Here is a 16,263-nt window from a genome sequence, read left to right as displayed (position 1 = left end):
TTACTCTTCTTTTGTCAAACCTAGAGTTTCATCTTGCTTTATGTGACCAAATGTCATTCTTTTTGGACATTCATTTACATTCTTAAAATTATGAAAACTCTTAAAACTTATCTGCCATTTTTAAGAACCAGTCATACATGAACGTACTTCAGGTCATTTATTTGCCATGTAACCTATTTGAAATTTTTTCACGTTATTTTGTGTTTTATTTAAGCAGTCTTGGTGGTTAAAAAAAAAAAAAAAAACCAAAACCTCATCTTCAAACATACTGTGGGTTTCTACCTCTTACCTATAAAGGCAGATAAGCCAAATAATAGCTATCGTGGGGTCAAGAGGATCCATTTTTCTCACACTTATGTTTCTACCTTTTTTTTTTTTCTATTTGTGTGATACTGTTTTGTTTTATTTTTATTTAGGTAATGATGTGTTCTTGTTTTAGTAGTTACATAGAAAGTGTGGAAAGATGAAAAAATTGAATTATAAATCTCAGATTTAATATGACCATCCTTCATAATACATTAAAATTTAGCAATGGTTCTTAACCTTTATGTTGCCCAATCAACCCACTCTATGACACTTTGATTATAATTATTAATCTTTATTTCTTGAATTAAAGAGGGATTTTTTTCTTCAAAGAATCTTCTATGATAAAAGAAATTATATAAGAAGTATACATGACAAAAATCTCAAACTAGAAAGGCACATGTCTAACAAATTGTAGAAAATCTAGAATCATGTTTTCACCTCTCATTGCTTCCAGAACAGAAGTAATGTGGTTGTGTAGTAACCCTACAATTTCTTCCTTCAGCCTCTGAAACATCACAACAGACACATCGTCCACGTCCCAGACCAAAAACCACACCAAGTCTTGAAGCTTCTGAGTCCAAACCAGGTAAACAAGTGTTCCTGGTTTAGAGTTTCAGCAGCCTAACTCAGCAGGGTCTCAAGAGTAATTCCAGTATTTGGAAGTAATGAATAGGCCCCATAAAAGTAAAGATATAACTTGTGTTAAACAACAGTTCCCACTATAGAGATGGCAAGAGGAACACAGTAGGGGGAAATCTGTGGGGCAACTGAATGCCTCATGCTTCTTGAGTGAAATCTTATTGTCACTGTACATTTTATTCATTTCCATTTAGTCTTGAAAATAAAACTTCTTTAGAAAAATTAGGCATATTCAGTTCAAATTAACAAATAGTATCTTCAGTATCCCCAGGTCATATTAACACCTTTGGGGGTATAAATTGGGTGTGGGAGACATGTTTTAGTCCTCAAACCTGCAAGAAAGTTGAGAACAAAAGATAGATAAGATAGATGGCATTAAACAGCATATATGCAAAGACAAGATCAAGATTGATATCTGGGTGCTATCAACAAAATGTGCTAGGTACATAAATATGTAGATCTGGAAAAGATAAAGAAACAGTGGAGCCTTGAAACCACCGTAGTACACAGATAAGTAGAAAGAGAGGTAAGAATAAAATCAGAAAGTGTGGATATAAGTGAGACCAACCAAAGGAGAAAGTCTAACTGTAGTACTAGTATAAAAGATGTCTCACTAGACAGTGATAGTCAAATCTTTCTGAATCTTGATTGGTCCATGGATTCTCATGATGGAGATTCTTAGGCATCTGATGGAGCAGTTGAGATTTGGTCAAGTGGACATCAGTAAGCTCTTTGTTGCATGTGAAGGCATGTTCCTTCTTTGCTTAGAATGAAGGGATAACCTGCTCAATTCATCATGCTGCAGCCTCCCTTTCTTTCCAAAGTTAAGTTGTTGGTAATATCCACACATCCCACTTTGACTCATTAGTTAGAATCAGATCATCAAAGGAGGAATAAGGAAATAGTTACCTCACTTAGGTATGGCCAAATTTTAGGAAATCGGTGGTCTACTTTTTTAGTTGAACAGTTTTTAGAAGTTGCTACATAGTTCTAGAAAGTATATGAGTAAGATTCATTTTGAAGTAAATGTTTTGAGGGTTTTTAAATTTTTAAGCAATCATTTTGTTCATTTTTAATACTTTTGGTCAGTTCCTACTGCAGACCTTGAACCTGTTGTGTTCAGAACTGAGACATGGGTAACAACACAAGGTAATAACACATGCTCCTCAGTAAGTACCTTCCCTTCTGATTGTCAGACTCATTCCATCAACATCATAGCTACAGGTTCTTTTACTTCATAAGGACTATATCATCCTCTGTTGTCACTCCATGAAATTCTTCATCCTAAAAGTTTTGAGGACTCTGACTCTTAAAACAAGTTATCCCTTCTTTTTAAGAGAGTTATGCATAAACCTAACTCAGGTCATCTGTTGTACAAGTAACCACCTGAATTGTTCTGTCATCTCATGTGCTTTTTAACCACGTTTTGTTAAAGCTGGGTTTAAAAAGCAGTTCCTTTGACGCTACTGACTGTTATGGTATCAGGAAGTTTCTTTGTGCATCTAAAGTTCTACTTTTTTTTTTTTAAACTCTCTAATATCTGTCCTTTGATAAATATTTTAATTAATTATATGGCCTTATCTTAGTAAGCTGTCAGAGTTTGTATCTGACTATGGCTGCCCCATAATATTTCCACGGTGGGACTTACCCCTTTTGTTCAATAGAAGAGAACTATGAACACTATTTCACTTCTTGAATTAACAACTTAATGCTGTATGACTCATTCTTAATGAACTTGCATTTATAAAAGAATATATATTATTATATTAAGGGTGAAAGTTTCAAATTAAAAGGTTGATAAGACAAATTTACTAATGTAGTAACTTTAGAAAATCTGGAGTCATGTGTCATGCTACCCTTAGCTTCTAAACTATGGACTCTGTAGTAACCAAAGGTTTTCTTTCTTCAGCTCCTAAAACATCAAAACAGACCCGTCGTCCACATCCCAAACATAAAACTACACCAACTTCTGAAGCACCTCAAACAAAACTGGGTAATTGTGGGTTTCTGGTTAAAGGAGTGAATCTTACCAGCTCTTGGGATTCTGGGATTGATGCCAGTGGGAGGAGTGATAGCCCATGTGAGCCCAGTATTGGTGAAGGCACAAGATGATCTACACTGATCCCACCATTGACTTAGCAAAGGAAAACATTGTATGGGGAGACATCTATGGCAAATGGATTCCTCATGCTTTGTGCATAAAGATCGTTTATTTTAATATGTATTTTATTACTCTTGCTTATTTCAGTCCATACTTCTCTAGAAGACAAAATGTCTTAAATAGAACCAATTATCTTTATTTTAAGAAACATTAAGTGCTTTCCTTTCCCCCCAGAGCTACATCAACAGCTGTGAGGTTATCACAGATGTAGGTAGCTTGTTTTTACTTCTCAGTCTGTACTATAGTCAAAGTCAAAACCTGCCCCAGTAGGAAACATTCAAAGATTGAACCAAGGCAATGTGTCATGCCAATCAAGATTATTTTTTGCAGGTGTTATAAACATCTATGCTCTTAGAGAGAAGTTTGTGAAGGCCAGGAATAAGGAGTTAGGAAGAAAGCGGGAAATCTTAGAATTGAAGAGAGGCAAAAAGAAAGCAGGTATTGAGGCCAGCCTGAGGGCACAGGCCTCCCGGAACAAGGGAAGTACTGCTTTTAAGTGGTAATGATAGTAGTGAGTTTGGAAGGGTCCATAAGAGCAGTTGAAGAAAGTTCTTGAAGGTATGACTCAGAAGTTTGGATCTGAACCTAGAAGCATTAGTGGTCTTTCCTGCAACCTCTTCCACATGTATAGGGTACCACATTTTTGTGTTTAGAGAGCTGCTCTACTGGGTACCACACACTGAGTGGTTGTTGCTTATCCTAATTAGTTGAATGCCTTTGCATCATGTGAGTTCTCAGCCTATTTCTACTTATGAGTTCTCAACAAGATGAACGTGGTTAGTTTTGCTTTGTTCTTTTCTATGCCTCCTTTCAAACATAAAAGCCATTTACTGTATCCATCTTATTTAGATATCTTATCTTCTTAAAGCTTCCACAGAAAAGGCAACAATTGCCAGAACACTTTTATTAGTTTAAACAAGTTTCCTAGGGCAATAGTTGGAATTGGGTACTTAAACACCTAAGAGAATATTGTGTTGACTTTGAGATGCTTAGCAGACGATGTAGGCTATCACTGACTATTTCCTAAAAGAATGTTTACCTGCTTATAGGGTGGTCAAATCTTTAAGTATTTAATTTCAGAAAAAAATTTAGTTGCTATACATTTATTGAAGCAATGTTATACTGGTTAGATTTAATTTGCTGAGTTTTCACAAGTGTTTATTTCATTGCTTTTCATTAGTTCCTACTACAGATCTTGAACCTGGCCCTCTTAGAACTAAAGCTCCAGAAATCGTGGGTAATGAGAATGTGTGTCCTTCAAATAGTGCTTTTTCTGCTCATTGTCATACCATTGTGGCCACAGGTCCTGCTGCATCTTAAAACCATTTTAACACCCTCTCCTCTGTTGTCTTCCATTGCAGTCTTCATCTTGAAATTACGCTAAGCTCTATATCATCTGTTAAACTTAAGAAAACTGTGAATATGCTAATTTCAAGGCATCAAACTGCCATGTAACTTGTTCATTGTTGTTTCATGTGATCATGTGTATGTGCCAAAACAGCACTGACTACTTTAAGCTTTGTTTCAAACATGAATTTCCATCCCTTATTTGCACTGCTTACCCTTCATTGATTGCAGAAATACCATGTTCTTGAATCATTTTTTTATTGCATTAGGATCTGTGTGATTATACTGATGGATCTATTGTTTCAAAAAATGATGTTTTTAGTTAATTGTCAAAATTTTAAATGTGCCTAAGTCTTGAAAGTTAAATGATAGGCTTTCATGATAGAGTAGGATGATTCTTTCTTCTTTGCTAAGAGAATTTAACAGCGTTTCTTAACTTTTCTTGAGTCAAAGACTACTCTGAAACATTGATGAGCACACTGCTTTATGTATTGATCCTCATGCTTTCAAATAAATAAGCTCATTATTATACCTATGATTATTTAATAAGCATTTGTCTCAACTTGTACAGAAGTAGAATGACAAATGCTTTTTCCAGTAGAGTTAGAAAAGTATAAATATATAAAAATGTGTAAAAAAGTTAGTCTAGCAAAGTTTTGCATATTAACAATAATCAGATATTCAAACATCTAGGAGAACTTCTTATGGATCACAGTGATGTTTCACAGAGTACAATGCTGTAACTATTTTATGAGATTAATGGGTACTTTGCCAGAGTATGGTCAAATCTTCAGAGTTAAGTGTTTCTTTTCTGTCAGTCCTGAAGCTTAAAAATTGACTTCTGCGGTTAGTCTTCAAGTGAATTTTTAAAATCTCTTTGGTTTATTTTATTATTTTTTACCAGTTCTTCCTACAGCCCTTGAACCCATCACTCTTAGAACCAAGGCTCCAGAAACAGCATTAGGTAATGATATTCTGCATTCCTCAACAGTTTTTTCCTGCTCATCATCAACCCATTCTATCATAATCATAATCACTTCATCACCAGCTTTATAAAACTGTTTTGTAATCTGCTGTCCTCCAACTTCATTTTTTTTTCTTCTTAAGGGCATTGAAAATTCTTTTTTTTTTTTTTAAGATTTATTTATTTGACAGAGAGAGACACAGCGAGAGAGGGAACACAAGCAGGGAGAGTGGGGGAGGGAGAAGCAGGCTTCCCTCCAAGGAGGGAGCCCGATTCGGGGCTGGATCCCAGGACCCTGGGATCATGACCTGAGCCAAAGGCAGATGCTTAATGACTGAGCCACCCAGGCACCCCAAGGGCACTGAAAACTCTTAAAAGAAGTTATCTATTGTTTTTAAAAGTTATGCATGGACCTAGGAATATCTGTCAACCATGTAATCTTGAAACTGTTTCATGTATTTTTGTCTAAACAGAGCTCAAATTTAAAGCTGAGTTTTAAAGTCGGTAATGTCTGTATCTTCTCTTGACCAAACAAATGGTAACAATTCGCATGGTATCATAGATTCTTTGGAAAAGTTCTATTTCTTGGTGTGAACCTATAACCCTGCTACCTACAGCGTGGCTAGAGTCCGTAATTACCTTCTTTTAAAGCTAGAGATTTATGAGTTTGCTCACTCCTTGACTTAACTTTATGTGTGAGTTTTATCTCTCAAGAATCTTGGGTGATTAAAAAAAATAGTTAACAAAATAGGAGAAAATATTTCAATCTTGAGATACATATGCCTTAAACTTCAAGGCAATATGATGCATTTTAGAAAATCTAGAGCCTTATTTCCAAAACCACCTTCACTGGAGTAATCTGAAGTTTCATCCTTCAGCTCCTAAAACAGTACAACGAACCCGTCGTCCACGTCCCAGACCTAAAACCACATCAAGCCCTGAGGCACCTCAGACCAAACAGGGTAAATATGTTATTCCATGGTTTGAGGGGTGAACCCTAGCAGTCCATCCCAGTGGGATCTCAGGGAAATGCTTCTGATGGGAAGCAACAGTCTTCATGTTCTCTAAAAGTCAAAGCATGAGGTATGGTTAGCAAGTAATTTTTGAGTGAAATTTTTGGTCTCTTTAAAGATGTATTTAAAGCAAGATTGGCATAGTTACTCATAGCTATTTGTTGCTATATCTGCATTTAAACACACGGTCTATTTATTGTGGTCATGGTTATATAAGCGTAAGTATTTTTTTCAGCTTTCAAAAACTGCAACAAGTTACTTTCATACATATTTTCATATATCTATTGCCTAAACAGAATTTCCAAAGCAAGCTTTCATATTGGTTAGAATCAGAAAATGAAACACCTAGAAAAACCTCATGCAGAATTTAAAGGTCGTGACTGCCTTCTACAATGAATAGTTCCTAACTAGTGTGACCAGTTCCTCAAAAAGAAACTGCTTCCTGTCAATTCAAAAGTTTAAAAAAATTGTCATTTGAAACTAAAGTTTTGAAAGAAAAATTAAGATTTTCTACGTGTGTTTAAACTTTCTCATGTTCATGTTGTTGCTTTTGGTTAGTTCCTGCTACAAGCTTTGAACCTGTTATTCATAGTTCTGAGGCTCCAGAAACAACATTAGGTAATGATTTTTGTGACCTCATCATATGCTTTTTTATTCATATGATAGTCGATTGCTGTCATGGCCAGAGTTGCCCCTGCTTCCTTAGACTGCTGTTGTTTTGTTTCATACTTCATCTTAATCTTCATCTTAAGAATCTTAGTTAAGATTCTTAATTGAAGTACTACCCCTTGTTTTTAACAGATGTCCCTGGACCCAGGTGAGGAAATCTATCTGCCATGAAACCCCATTTAAAATTTCATCATCTGATGCAGGGAAGTGTCTGAAGTCCAAATTACAACCCATCTATTTAGTATTTAGAGCTATAAAATGATGATAATTAAATACCATGAAATTTTTCTGAGCAACTTACTTTCTATAAGATTTTTGAGACATTCTTATTATTCTCTTCCTAATTTAAAAGATGATTTCCCCCCTTTAAATTATCCAAAAAAAATTGCTTCCTGGATGTGCCAATCCTAGTAAATCTAAGTTAACAGGATTTCCTCACCATGGATGAATTTGGTTATTCTTTATCTTCTACCACAGTTTAGTATTGGTTCTTAATCTTTACCAAGTAGGAATTTCTGAGCATCTAATTGTATTGATATCTATTCCTATTCCTTTAATTAATAAATTTTGTTATTTTCGTTTTCAAAACACCCTTAGTGGTGATAAGAAGCAAATTAGATTCATAAAGTAAAACTTTTCAAACTTAGGTAATAAACTCAAGAAAATCTAATATGTCTTAGGAAACAGGTCTATGTACAATGCTTTTGAGGTTTCTAGACCTATAAACACAATAGCAACCCAAGATTTTCATCCTTTAGTTTCAAAAACATGGGGGAAAAAAATCCATTCTCCTCCCAAACTTTAAACTTCCCAAAGTTTCACAGTTGAAACCAAGAAACTCAATGATTTCCTAGTTTGAGTCCTTCTAGCTTATTGCAGTTGGATCCCAGGAGTGACAATGATGTAGCTTGTTAACTTTCACTTCCCATCTCTATGCCCTCTAAGAGAGAGGAGGTACAAATTGTGGTTAGCATCTTTACAATTGCATATTGACCAGAAGGTTCATGGTTGGGGGAGATCTAGGGTAGCCAAAATCATCATGTGTCCTGCATAAGGATTGTCTCCAACAAAAGTTGCATCTTATTCAATTCTCTTACCATTCCATTTATCTTTTTAAAAATTAGCAGTACTTCTTTGGCTTAGTAAACAAAAATTTCCTTGCCTTCTGTGTTCCCAGCACCATATTAACAGTTGAGTGGAGTGGGGTGAGGTGAGGAACAGAGGTAGAGATCAAAAGTAAGAACAGGTTTTACTTCTTGAAAAGAGTACAATAGAATTGTGAGGAAACCCTGTTTTCAAGGGGGTTTTGTTTTTGTTTTAGATATAAGGCAATTTGCTCATATAGAAGCAGCTTATTGAGTGGTTAAAAATATATACAGAAAATATTTAAACAAGTCAAAGATCTATGTGGACTGATAGATAACAGTTGGACTTTGAAATAACTTCAGTTTTTTGCATTAGTAGATGGAAGGGTAGGAATAGCAAAAATAAAATGAAAACTCAAACTAGAACACAGAACAAAGCACTCCTAGATGGTACTAAACATTTTGGTAATGATAAGCTCATAAAATCAGCGGTAGGAAGCTCTTAGAAAGCCCCTGTGGGAATTCAGATTCAGATATAAAGGTCAGTGAGAACCTATTTTTTTTTTTCAGATTTTTTATGTAAGGATGTCAGATGGTAAATATTTTATACTTTGTAGGCCATTCAGTCTCTGTCACAAATACTTGATTCTAATGTAGTCTCTCAATTGAAGGCAACCAAAACCAATATGTAAATGATATGTAAATATGCCTTGAATCATCTTAGTTTGTGGGTGTGGTTGTGTTCCAATAAAGCATTACTTGGATTTTATACCATTTTCACATGTCATAAAATGTTACTCTTAATTTTTTTCCATCATAGAAAAATACAAAAGCCATTCTTAGCTCACAGATCAGGCAAAGGGCTGGATTGGGAGGGCCATAGTTTGCCAATCACTGCTTTAAATAATGTATACTCTACATGGCTCTCCATAACCCTGTGATTTTGAAGATCTATGCATTTCAGTTCATTGCTACCTTTATCTAAAATCTGTGAAATATCCGTAATTACTTTGACAACTTAGTTGCTCTTCTTTCAGCTCCCACTGAACTGCAAACTCTTATTTTGAAACCAGTGACATCACCAATCCTAGAAATGACACAGAGTCAACCTGGTAATTAGACTGTTTTATCTGTCTGGGTACAATGTGAGCTTCAAGGGACATATTCCAAGTTATTCCAAGTGTTGATTTCCAAATATAAAAAAAGCAAATAATAATACACATTTAATAACTCTATATACCATACATGCTCTTTCCATGATTGCATACTGGTATTAACTTGGTAATTTATTCATAGTAATTGCTATTCAACTGATAAACATACTTCATTGTATTTACTCTGTATCACATAGGGAATAATCAAGTATGTGATTAAGTAGTCAATAAAACCACTTAGAAGAACTGATTCTATTCTTTATTCTTATTTTTCACTACAAACTTGTAGTTCTCTTTAGTAATAAGTTAAATTTGTGCTCTGCTATGTGAAAAGAATGTTAGTTCAGTTGTGACCATCAAGGAAGGAGAAAGTCCTCACTTTGGTAAAGATAACAAAACTACCCTATACAATATTGCCCTTCAAAATTGAAAACAAATATTTTAAGTTAGCATTGTGGTTGCTAACCCTGACATATATTTCGAAACACAAGATCTTACTTTTTTTCTAGCATAGGATTATAATTTATTTTCATCTCTTTTGTGCATCTTGTAATTAGCTAAATGACATTTTGGTGCTCATGACGGTAAACGTCTGATTGTTAATAGTTACCTACAACAGTTAGAAAATTGTGACTTCAGTTCAGTTATTGGAGCTTCCCTAGTGTCATTAATAATATTGTTGTTATCCTAACAGCTAACATTGAGCATCTATAGGTGCAAGACAATTTTTTTAAATCTTATTTATTTATTTGAGAGAGAGAATGAGATAGAGCATGAGAGGGTCAGAGGGAGAAGCAGACTCCCTGCTGAGCAGGGAGCCCGATGCGGGACTCGATCCCGGGACTCCAGGATCATGACCAGAGCTGAAGGCAGTTGCTTAACCAACTGAGCCACCCAGGCACCCCATAAGACACTTTTCTAAATACTTAATTTGTATGAATTCATTTGATGCTGCCAACAACCCATCCTTGATCAATTGTATCATTTTGTGTTCTTTGCTAGTTTCTGAAGTCCTGGAATCGGTTACATTAAGCACTGAGTCATCAAAGGAAGCTCTAGGTAAAAATGTTTCCCAATGAGCAGTCAGATATATGTGCATTTCCATCTCATTGCCGAAGTCCTCTTTGGATGTCCTCACGCTCTGTGACATTTCGTAGCTCCTCACATCTTGTCTGTGCTCATCCAGTGAATTTTAAAAGTCACATGTTACATACAGCACGTTGTGCTGGTGCCTGTTTATTGCTATGCAAGTTTCACAATTGCCTTAGCTCCTTTTCACTCTGAATGTGAGATTTAATTTTTTAATATTCTGACCATGCTTTAAATATGAATATGCACATCCTAGTTTTCATGTTTCTGTTGTTTTTAGGATTCCTTATGCTTTTCAAGGACTCACTCTTTGTCTTTTTCTTACTAGAATCCTTAAAATATGTAAGGAAGTGACATTACCTGCTTTGCTCCAGGTAGAAGTTGCTGAAGACACTGCTGGTTGTGGTGTGTGTGCACGTGCCCACGCTGAACGCTGCCTTGATTTTCCACCTTCATCTCTGCCCTCTAAAATTGCAGTCATCTTCCTAATCTACCTAAATGTTATGTATTCTCATGAATGTACCAACTTAAGATAACAAACCTCTGTTTTCAAATTAAATACAGCGTCCTATGACAGTGTGTGATGCCTTGCCCACCACTAACCAGCCATTCCCTGTTTATTCCATAGCACCAACTGTAACAGATTATCTGTACCCCTCTGCCAAAACACCACTCAGTCCAGAGGAACCAAAGACTGGAGGTGGTAAAAGTTTTCATGCTTTGATTCATTCATTCAACAAGTTTTTAATTAACATCTGTTATGTCCATGGAATGTGAAAGTTCAAGCTGTAGTACTTGTTCTACAATGGAATTCATTTGAAGAGCAGTAGCTTCCCAAATCCTTGGGGTCTTCAAACTACAATGATAATTGATCTCTGAATACAGAAATTTTGGTTTCTCTATGGTATCAAAATATTGAGGCATAATAGCATTTGACATTAAAATTAGTTGGAGAATTAGTATGACAGAAGAGGATTTCCCCCTTCATTCTCTCTCTCTTCTCTAAATCCATTGTCCTATCTGTAAAAATATGATGCAAATTTCTAAGAGAATGAAGTGTGTTGATATTCAAGAAGGAAAGGGTTCACTATAGCTTAGCATCTTAAAGTTTTCTAAAATTGTTCTCCTTTGTTTTGATACAGTTGTGGAATCTATTACAAATGTGTCTGAACTACCCGAGACCACGCTAGGTAATGACACACCTCAGCAGCTTTTGTCCTCATCGCCACCGTCACCTGAGAACCTCAGGTTCTCTTTCATTGTGAATTCATGTTGCAACATCATTCTTCGTCATGGCAGTTAATTTTCTTTCTAGGTGCTTCTATTCATAACCATTGTCCAAAAAGTCTCTTCTGTTTTGTATCTAGATGTTGGTCTCTTTCTCTACTTAAGTCAATGAAACTGTCAAACCTAAAACATCTTTTTCCTAACATTGAACATTCTGCCAGCTTGTATTGTGTTGAATATTTCCATTTTCTTTTTGTATGGTGATCCATTTTTACTTTCTGCTCTAGCAACATATTTTCCATTAACACTCATTCCATCACATTCATTTACATGTTTGATTTTTTTTTTTTTTTGCTCTAATTTTAAGTGAAATCCAATGTTTCTTCACTGGCTCATGCTTTAACATTTTTTATTACTTTGGTTTTCCCCTTAAGGCTACTACTAAATATATCTTTCTAGGATTGTTGAGGAGGTATTAGTTTGAAGTGAGGATTTAAAAAGTAAGGATATTGCTTACTTTGAAAGTATTTTGGAATCTGCCATCTAAGCATTTTTTAAACTAAATGCATTATGAAGAAGTAGGAATGCTATTTTGCTGCAGAGCTGTAATTTTCTTTCCTTTTTTTTTTTTTTTAATTGCAACCATCCTTTCTGTCATCTATCTGTACTCAAAATTTGTGAAGCACTATCGTAACCTCAGGTACTTTCCTTCAATTACCATAGAGACATCTCCTCTGCTTTCCCAAACTATAATCCCACCCAGCCCAGATGAGCCTTCGACCAAGCCGGGTAAATATTATTTTGTATTTCATGTAGAAGGTGAGTGTTTGCAGACTTCATAAGAATGGAAAGACAGTATGGGCACTATAGACATCAGAAAGCCTAAGTTAATCACTCTGTTCACATTCTTTGCTGGGCGATCCTACTTTTCTGATGCCCCACTTCTATCCATAAGCTATAGCCATTCACATGACAGCGTTGTGAATATTCTGGCTGAAAAACCATTCTCAGCTACTCTGCAAGTGTTAACAGGACATAGTAATGTTTCTGGGGAAGAACATTTATATTCCATTTTAAAATATAAATATCCTAATTTTAAATATTTTATCATCTTGACTAGAACTTTTACAAGTTCTGTGGTCATGTACAAAATATCTTAAGGTATCTAAGTTGTGTTTGAGATTAACAGAAACCTCCAGAAACAGATTTCACTGTGCAAAACACATAAAAGGGTACAACTGGCCAATCACGTTATCATTACTCAGGTCCTTTACTTCTTTCTACTCCTCTTCCTGCGGCAGTTTGGCCTTTCTGCATGTAAATAAGAGAAACTGAGTCAAACCAACTAGTTGGCTTACTTAATGGTGGAATTTGAAATACAGGAAAATAAATCACCAACATGAATAAATGTGCTGCTTCTTACAAGGAAAAATCCTCTCAGTATCTATAGGCTTTCTTGGACTGATAGTTTATCAAAAATAAACCCAAACTTGTGTTTTGATTATCATTAAACTGATTTCACATGGGTCTATTTCCAAAGGAGATATGAATATTAACTTTATACATTATCCTCTAAAATATCTTATTAAATTTTGCCTATTAAACTCTACAGTTTATTTTTACTGAAATTTCACACTAACTGCATTAACTGAATCTGCCAGTTATCTCTAACTTTTCCAAATTTCTTAAATAGCAGTATTAATGGATATGATGGAACTGTTTAATTGAAAGTACTCTTAGTGATACCTACCTCATACCCTGGGAGAAGAAAATAGCCTATCAGGAACTTCAGCAAGCAAGGAAGTTGAGAGTGAAAAAAATTACAAGATTGAAAGAAACTCTGGAATCAGAATTTCAGGATTGGAAGGGCCCTTAAGAGTCCTGTTACTTTTGATGGAGAACATGAGGCTATAGACTGAGTGATTAGCAAAGGGAGTTCTAAATCTTCAGGCTCCTAGACCAGTACAATCTCCTGCATATCTTGGTGTTCATTTCTCTACAGGCAATTCCACTGAGGAGTCCACTGAAACCACTGCATGCAGACTCTTTAGAAACTTCTAGTATCTAAAAACTCTTATTTTCAGCAAGCTTTCCTTAACGTGCCTGAAACTTGGTGACCTTGAAAACCATTTTGTTTCTCCTAAGCTGTTTATACCAAACACACTTGAGACAGTCCAAATGAGGTGTTTCTACAAGCTGCAACATCACGTTTGGTTATTCCTTTCCTCCAGCAGGATATACTTCAAATTTTCTTGGTAAACATATAATTGGGTTTTTACAGTGAATGTCCTAGAACTACTTTAGGAATTGCCCAAGAAAGGAATAACTTTCTCAGGAATATATCCTTTCAATTTCTGTTCAGTTTTTCTTCCCCAGTATGACCAATGAAAACTGTGTTTTGTTTAATAAGATTTTTCCATTAGCACTGCTATTAAAATGCATTTATTTTCTAGGTATATTTGGAATGTAACATGCTAACTTTGTTTTTAGAAGAAATTGTATTCCTCTGCACTTAAAATATTATACTGGGGTATTCTGGTAAAATAGTGTAAACTTATAATAAGGATGAATTCTTGTTATTATGAAATTTATTTTTAACCTATTTAAAAGGTATTTGAAGTAGATATTTCTGAAATTCCAACAGTTTCATTTGCCAGCTGAATATCTTAGACATAATTTAATGTACTTTCTTGTTTTGTTTTCCATTATAATAAGAAATTTATCTTCCTATATTTTGTGGTTCTTTAGGAGCTTTAATTGCATTAATTGCTGTGTATTTAGGTCTTCATCTTTGAGACCCTAGAAGCTTAGATACTGTGATTCTTGAAGCGCTCAAGAGCTCCAAACCCTCCAAACCTATATTCTTTCTTTTAGCTCCCAAGCAGACACCGCATGCTCCTCCCAAACCAAAAACATCTCCACATCCGAGAATCCCACAAACACAGCCAGGTAAATACCTATTTTATATTCTGAAGAGTTTGATATTAGTGGAATTATTCTACTGAATTGTAGCAAGTTGGGTTTTTAACTCTTGTAAAACGAGTCTTCCTTTGAAACCTTAAAAATATTTATGTTTATTTTTGAACTTTATTAAGAAGTATGTTATTGGAATAGCTTATTCCAGAAAGCTTCCCTATGGTTACATTACTTGAAGAGGGAGCTGGAGAAGAATGGAATTTCTTAAAAGAGTAGACTGCCTACCCCCATTGCCTCTCTGAGCTTGAGAATACCTGTCCCTTCCATGGTCCTTGAATGTGCCTCCTCCTGCCAATCACTTTTTTTTTTTTTTAACTTTCAGTAGATTGTATTTAACAGTATGTCATGGAGATCTGTTTTATATGTATATCTATTCTCTCCTATAGCAATGATTATATAATATGGCTTTGGTGGTTTTGCTGTAAAATTTTGGTAAGGACCAAACAGGAGTCATTATAAACTATTTTGTATTCTTTTCAAGAGGCTTTTATTTGAATGATTAAATTGAACCCTAACTTCTCAACCAAGATCTTGTCCAATTTCTCCAACTGCCTTGGAGGATCTCTGTTGGGGATATCATAAATTTGACATGTCTCAAAAAAGTTCATCATCTTTTCCTCCTTTCAATTTCTCATTTACATCTCTGGCAGGTTCTCAGTATTTTACATCTAACTTTTACTCCTCTCCCTCATGCAGCCTCTGCAGTCCATTTGCTAATAAGTATGATGCATTCAGTTCTTCCAAACATTTCTAGCATTGGTGCCTACGCCAAGCATGTACTTGGTCATGCCTTGTCTGTTGTCATTGATCTCCTATCTCTTTTCTCTGATTTCAAATTATATCACCCCTCAATGTTTAAGCAATTAATTCATTTCATCAGGTAGTCACTCAACAAATATTTATTGCATGCTGACTATGTGCCAGACACTGGGGATGTGAGCAAAATTGTGTCTTTCCATGGTCACGGAATTTACAGGCTAGCCCTACTACATAAATTAAAAAATACCATTTATACGTGGTCTGCTTCCAAAAAGTATAAGGGTACACCTCCCCAGTTTGGTAGAAAAGGAACCTTTACTACCGCTTACAGTCTGGAGAAAGAAAAATATTAGGAGCATCAAAATTATGCTCGATCAAGGTAGTAGTTCTGAATTCCTACTACTAATTCTTTAATCATATCTCAGTATTCCTACTGAAAGAAGAAACTGTAGATTTGGGCATAGTCTTTAATATCTGATTCTGAGAGAAATTTTGCCTGTCATTTTTTTCTTTAAAGGAAAATTCCTTAAAAGACAATTCTATGTTCCACATCTAGCTAAAGATTTTAAATCTGCTTTAATGTATTTTTAAATGTGTTTTATTTAATTACTAAGGCTTTGCTATGAAAATAATATGGGTGTGATACCTAGTGTATAAAGGTACCAAGGCAAAAATCCCCTGAAAGAATAAGAAAGTTAAAATAACAATAAATACACTTGAAACATTCATCCTTAAGAAATAGTTTGAAAAACAATTATTAGAGAATAAGTAACGATTAATGAATAGAATAGGAATGAAAAAAGCAAAGCAAGTATATTAAGTTGATAGAAAATTAAAATCTGATTTTAGAAACTCAACAGATAAAATCTCTCAG

The 16,263-nt window shown here is 35.1% G+C and overlaps 1 protein-coding gene across 24 annotated transcripts in view; it reads left to right on the top strand.

The window, feature by feature from the left end:
- The window catches only part of ABI3BP (ABI family member 3 binding protein), a 240,050-nt gene that overhangs the window by 159,230 nt on the left and 64,557 nt on the right, over nt 1–16,263 (top strand). For 12 of the 24 annotated variants that reach the window (XM_035015258.1, XM_035015259.1, XM_035015250.1 and 9 more), the window contains 13 exons: nt 809–892; nt 2,035–2,094; nt 2,855–2,938; nt 4,287–4,343; nt 5,358–5,417; nt 6,296–6,379; nt 6,989–7,048; nt 9,222–9,296; nt 10,341–10,397; nt 11,056–11,127; nt 11,570–11,617; nt 12,378–12,473; nt 14,529–14,603. In XM_035015258.1, the coding sequence (XP_034871149.1) occupies nt 809–892; nt 2,035–2,094; nt 2,855–2,938; nt 4,287–4,343; nt 5,358–5,417; nt 6,296–6,379; nt 6,989–7,048; nt 9,222–9,296; nt 10,341–10,397; nt 11,056–11,127; nt 11,570–11,617; nt 12,378–12,473; nt 14,529–14,603 (912 nt within the window). The remainder of the gene's footprint in view (nt 1–808; nt 893–2,034; nt 2,095–2,854; nt 2,939–4,286; nt 4,344–5,357; nt 5,418–6,295; nt 6,380–6,988; nt 7,049–9,221; nt 9,297–10,340; nt 10,398–11,055; nt 11,128–11,569; nt 11,618–12,377; nt 12,474–14,528; nt 14,604–16,263) is intronic. The other 12 variants (XM_035015251.1, XM_035015243.1, XM_035015266.1 and 9 more) reach the window with 10 other exon arrangements.

This window comes from Mirounga leonina, unplaced genomic scaffold (assembly GCF_011800145.1).
Source record: "Mirounga leonina isolate KUSES-001 unplaced genomic scaffold, KU_Mleo_1.0 Mir_169, whole genome shotgun sequence".
Taxonomy (NCBI): Eukaryota; Metazoa; Chordata; class Mammalia; order Carnivora; family Phocidae; genus Mirounga; species Mirounga leonina.
The sequence above is the reverse complement of the archived record's forward strand: the minus strand, read 5'-3'. Positions and strand labels throughout refer to the sequence as shown.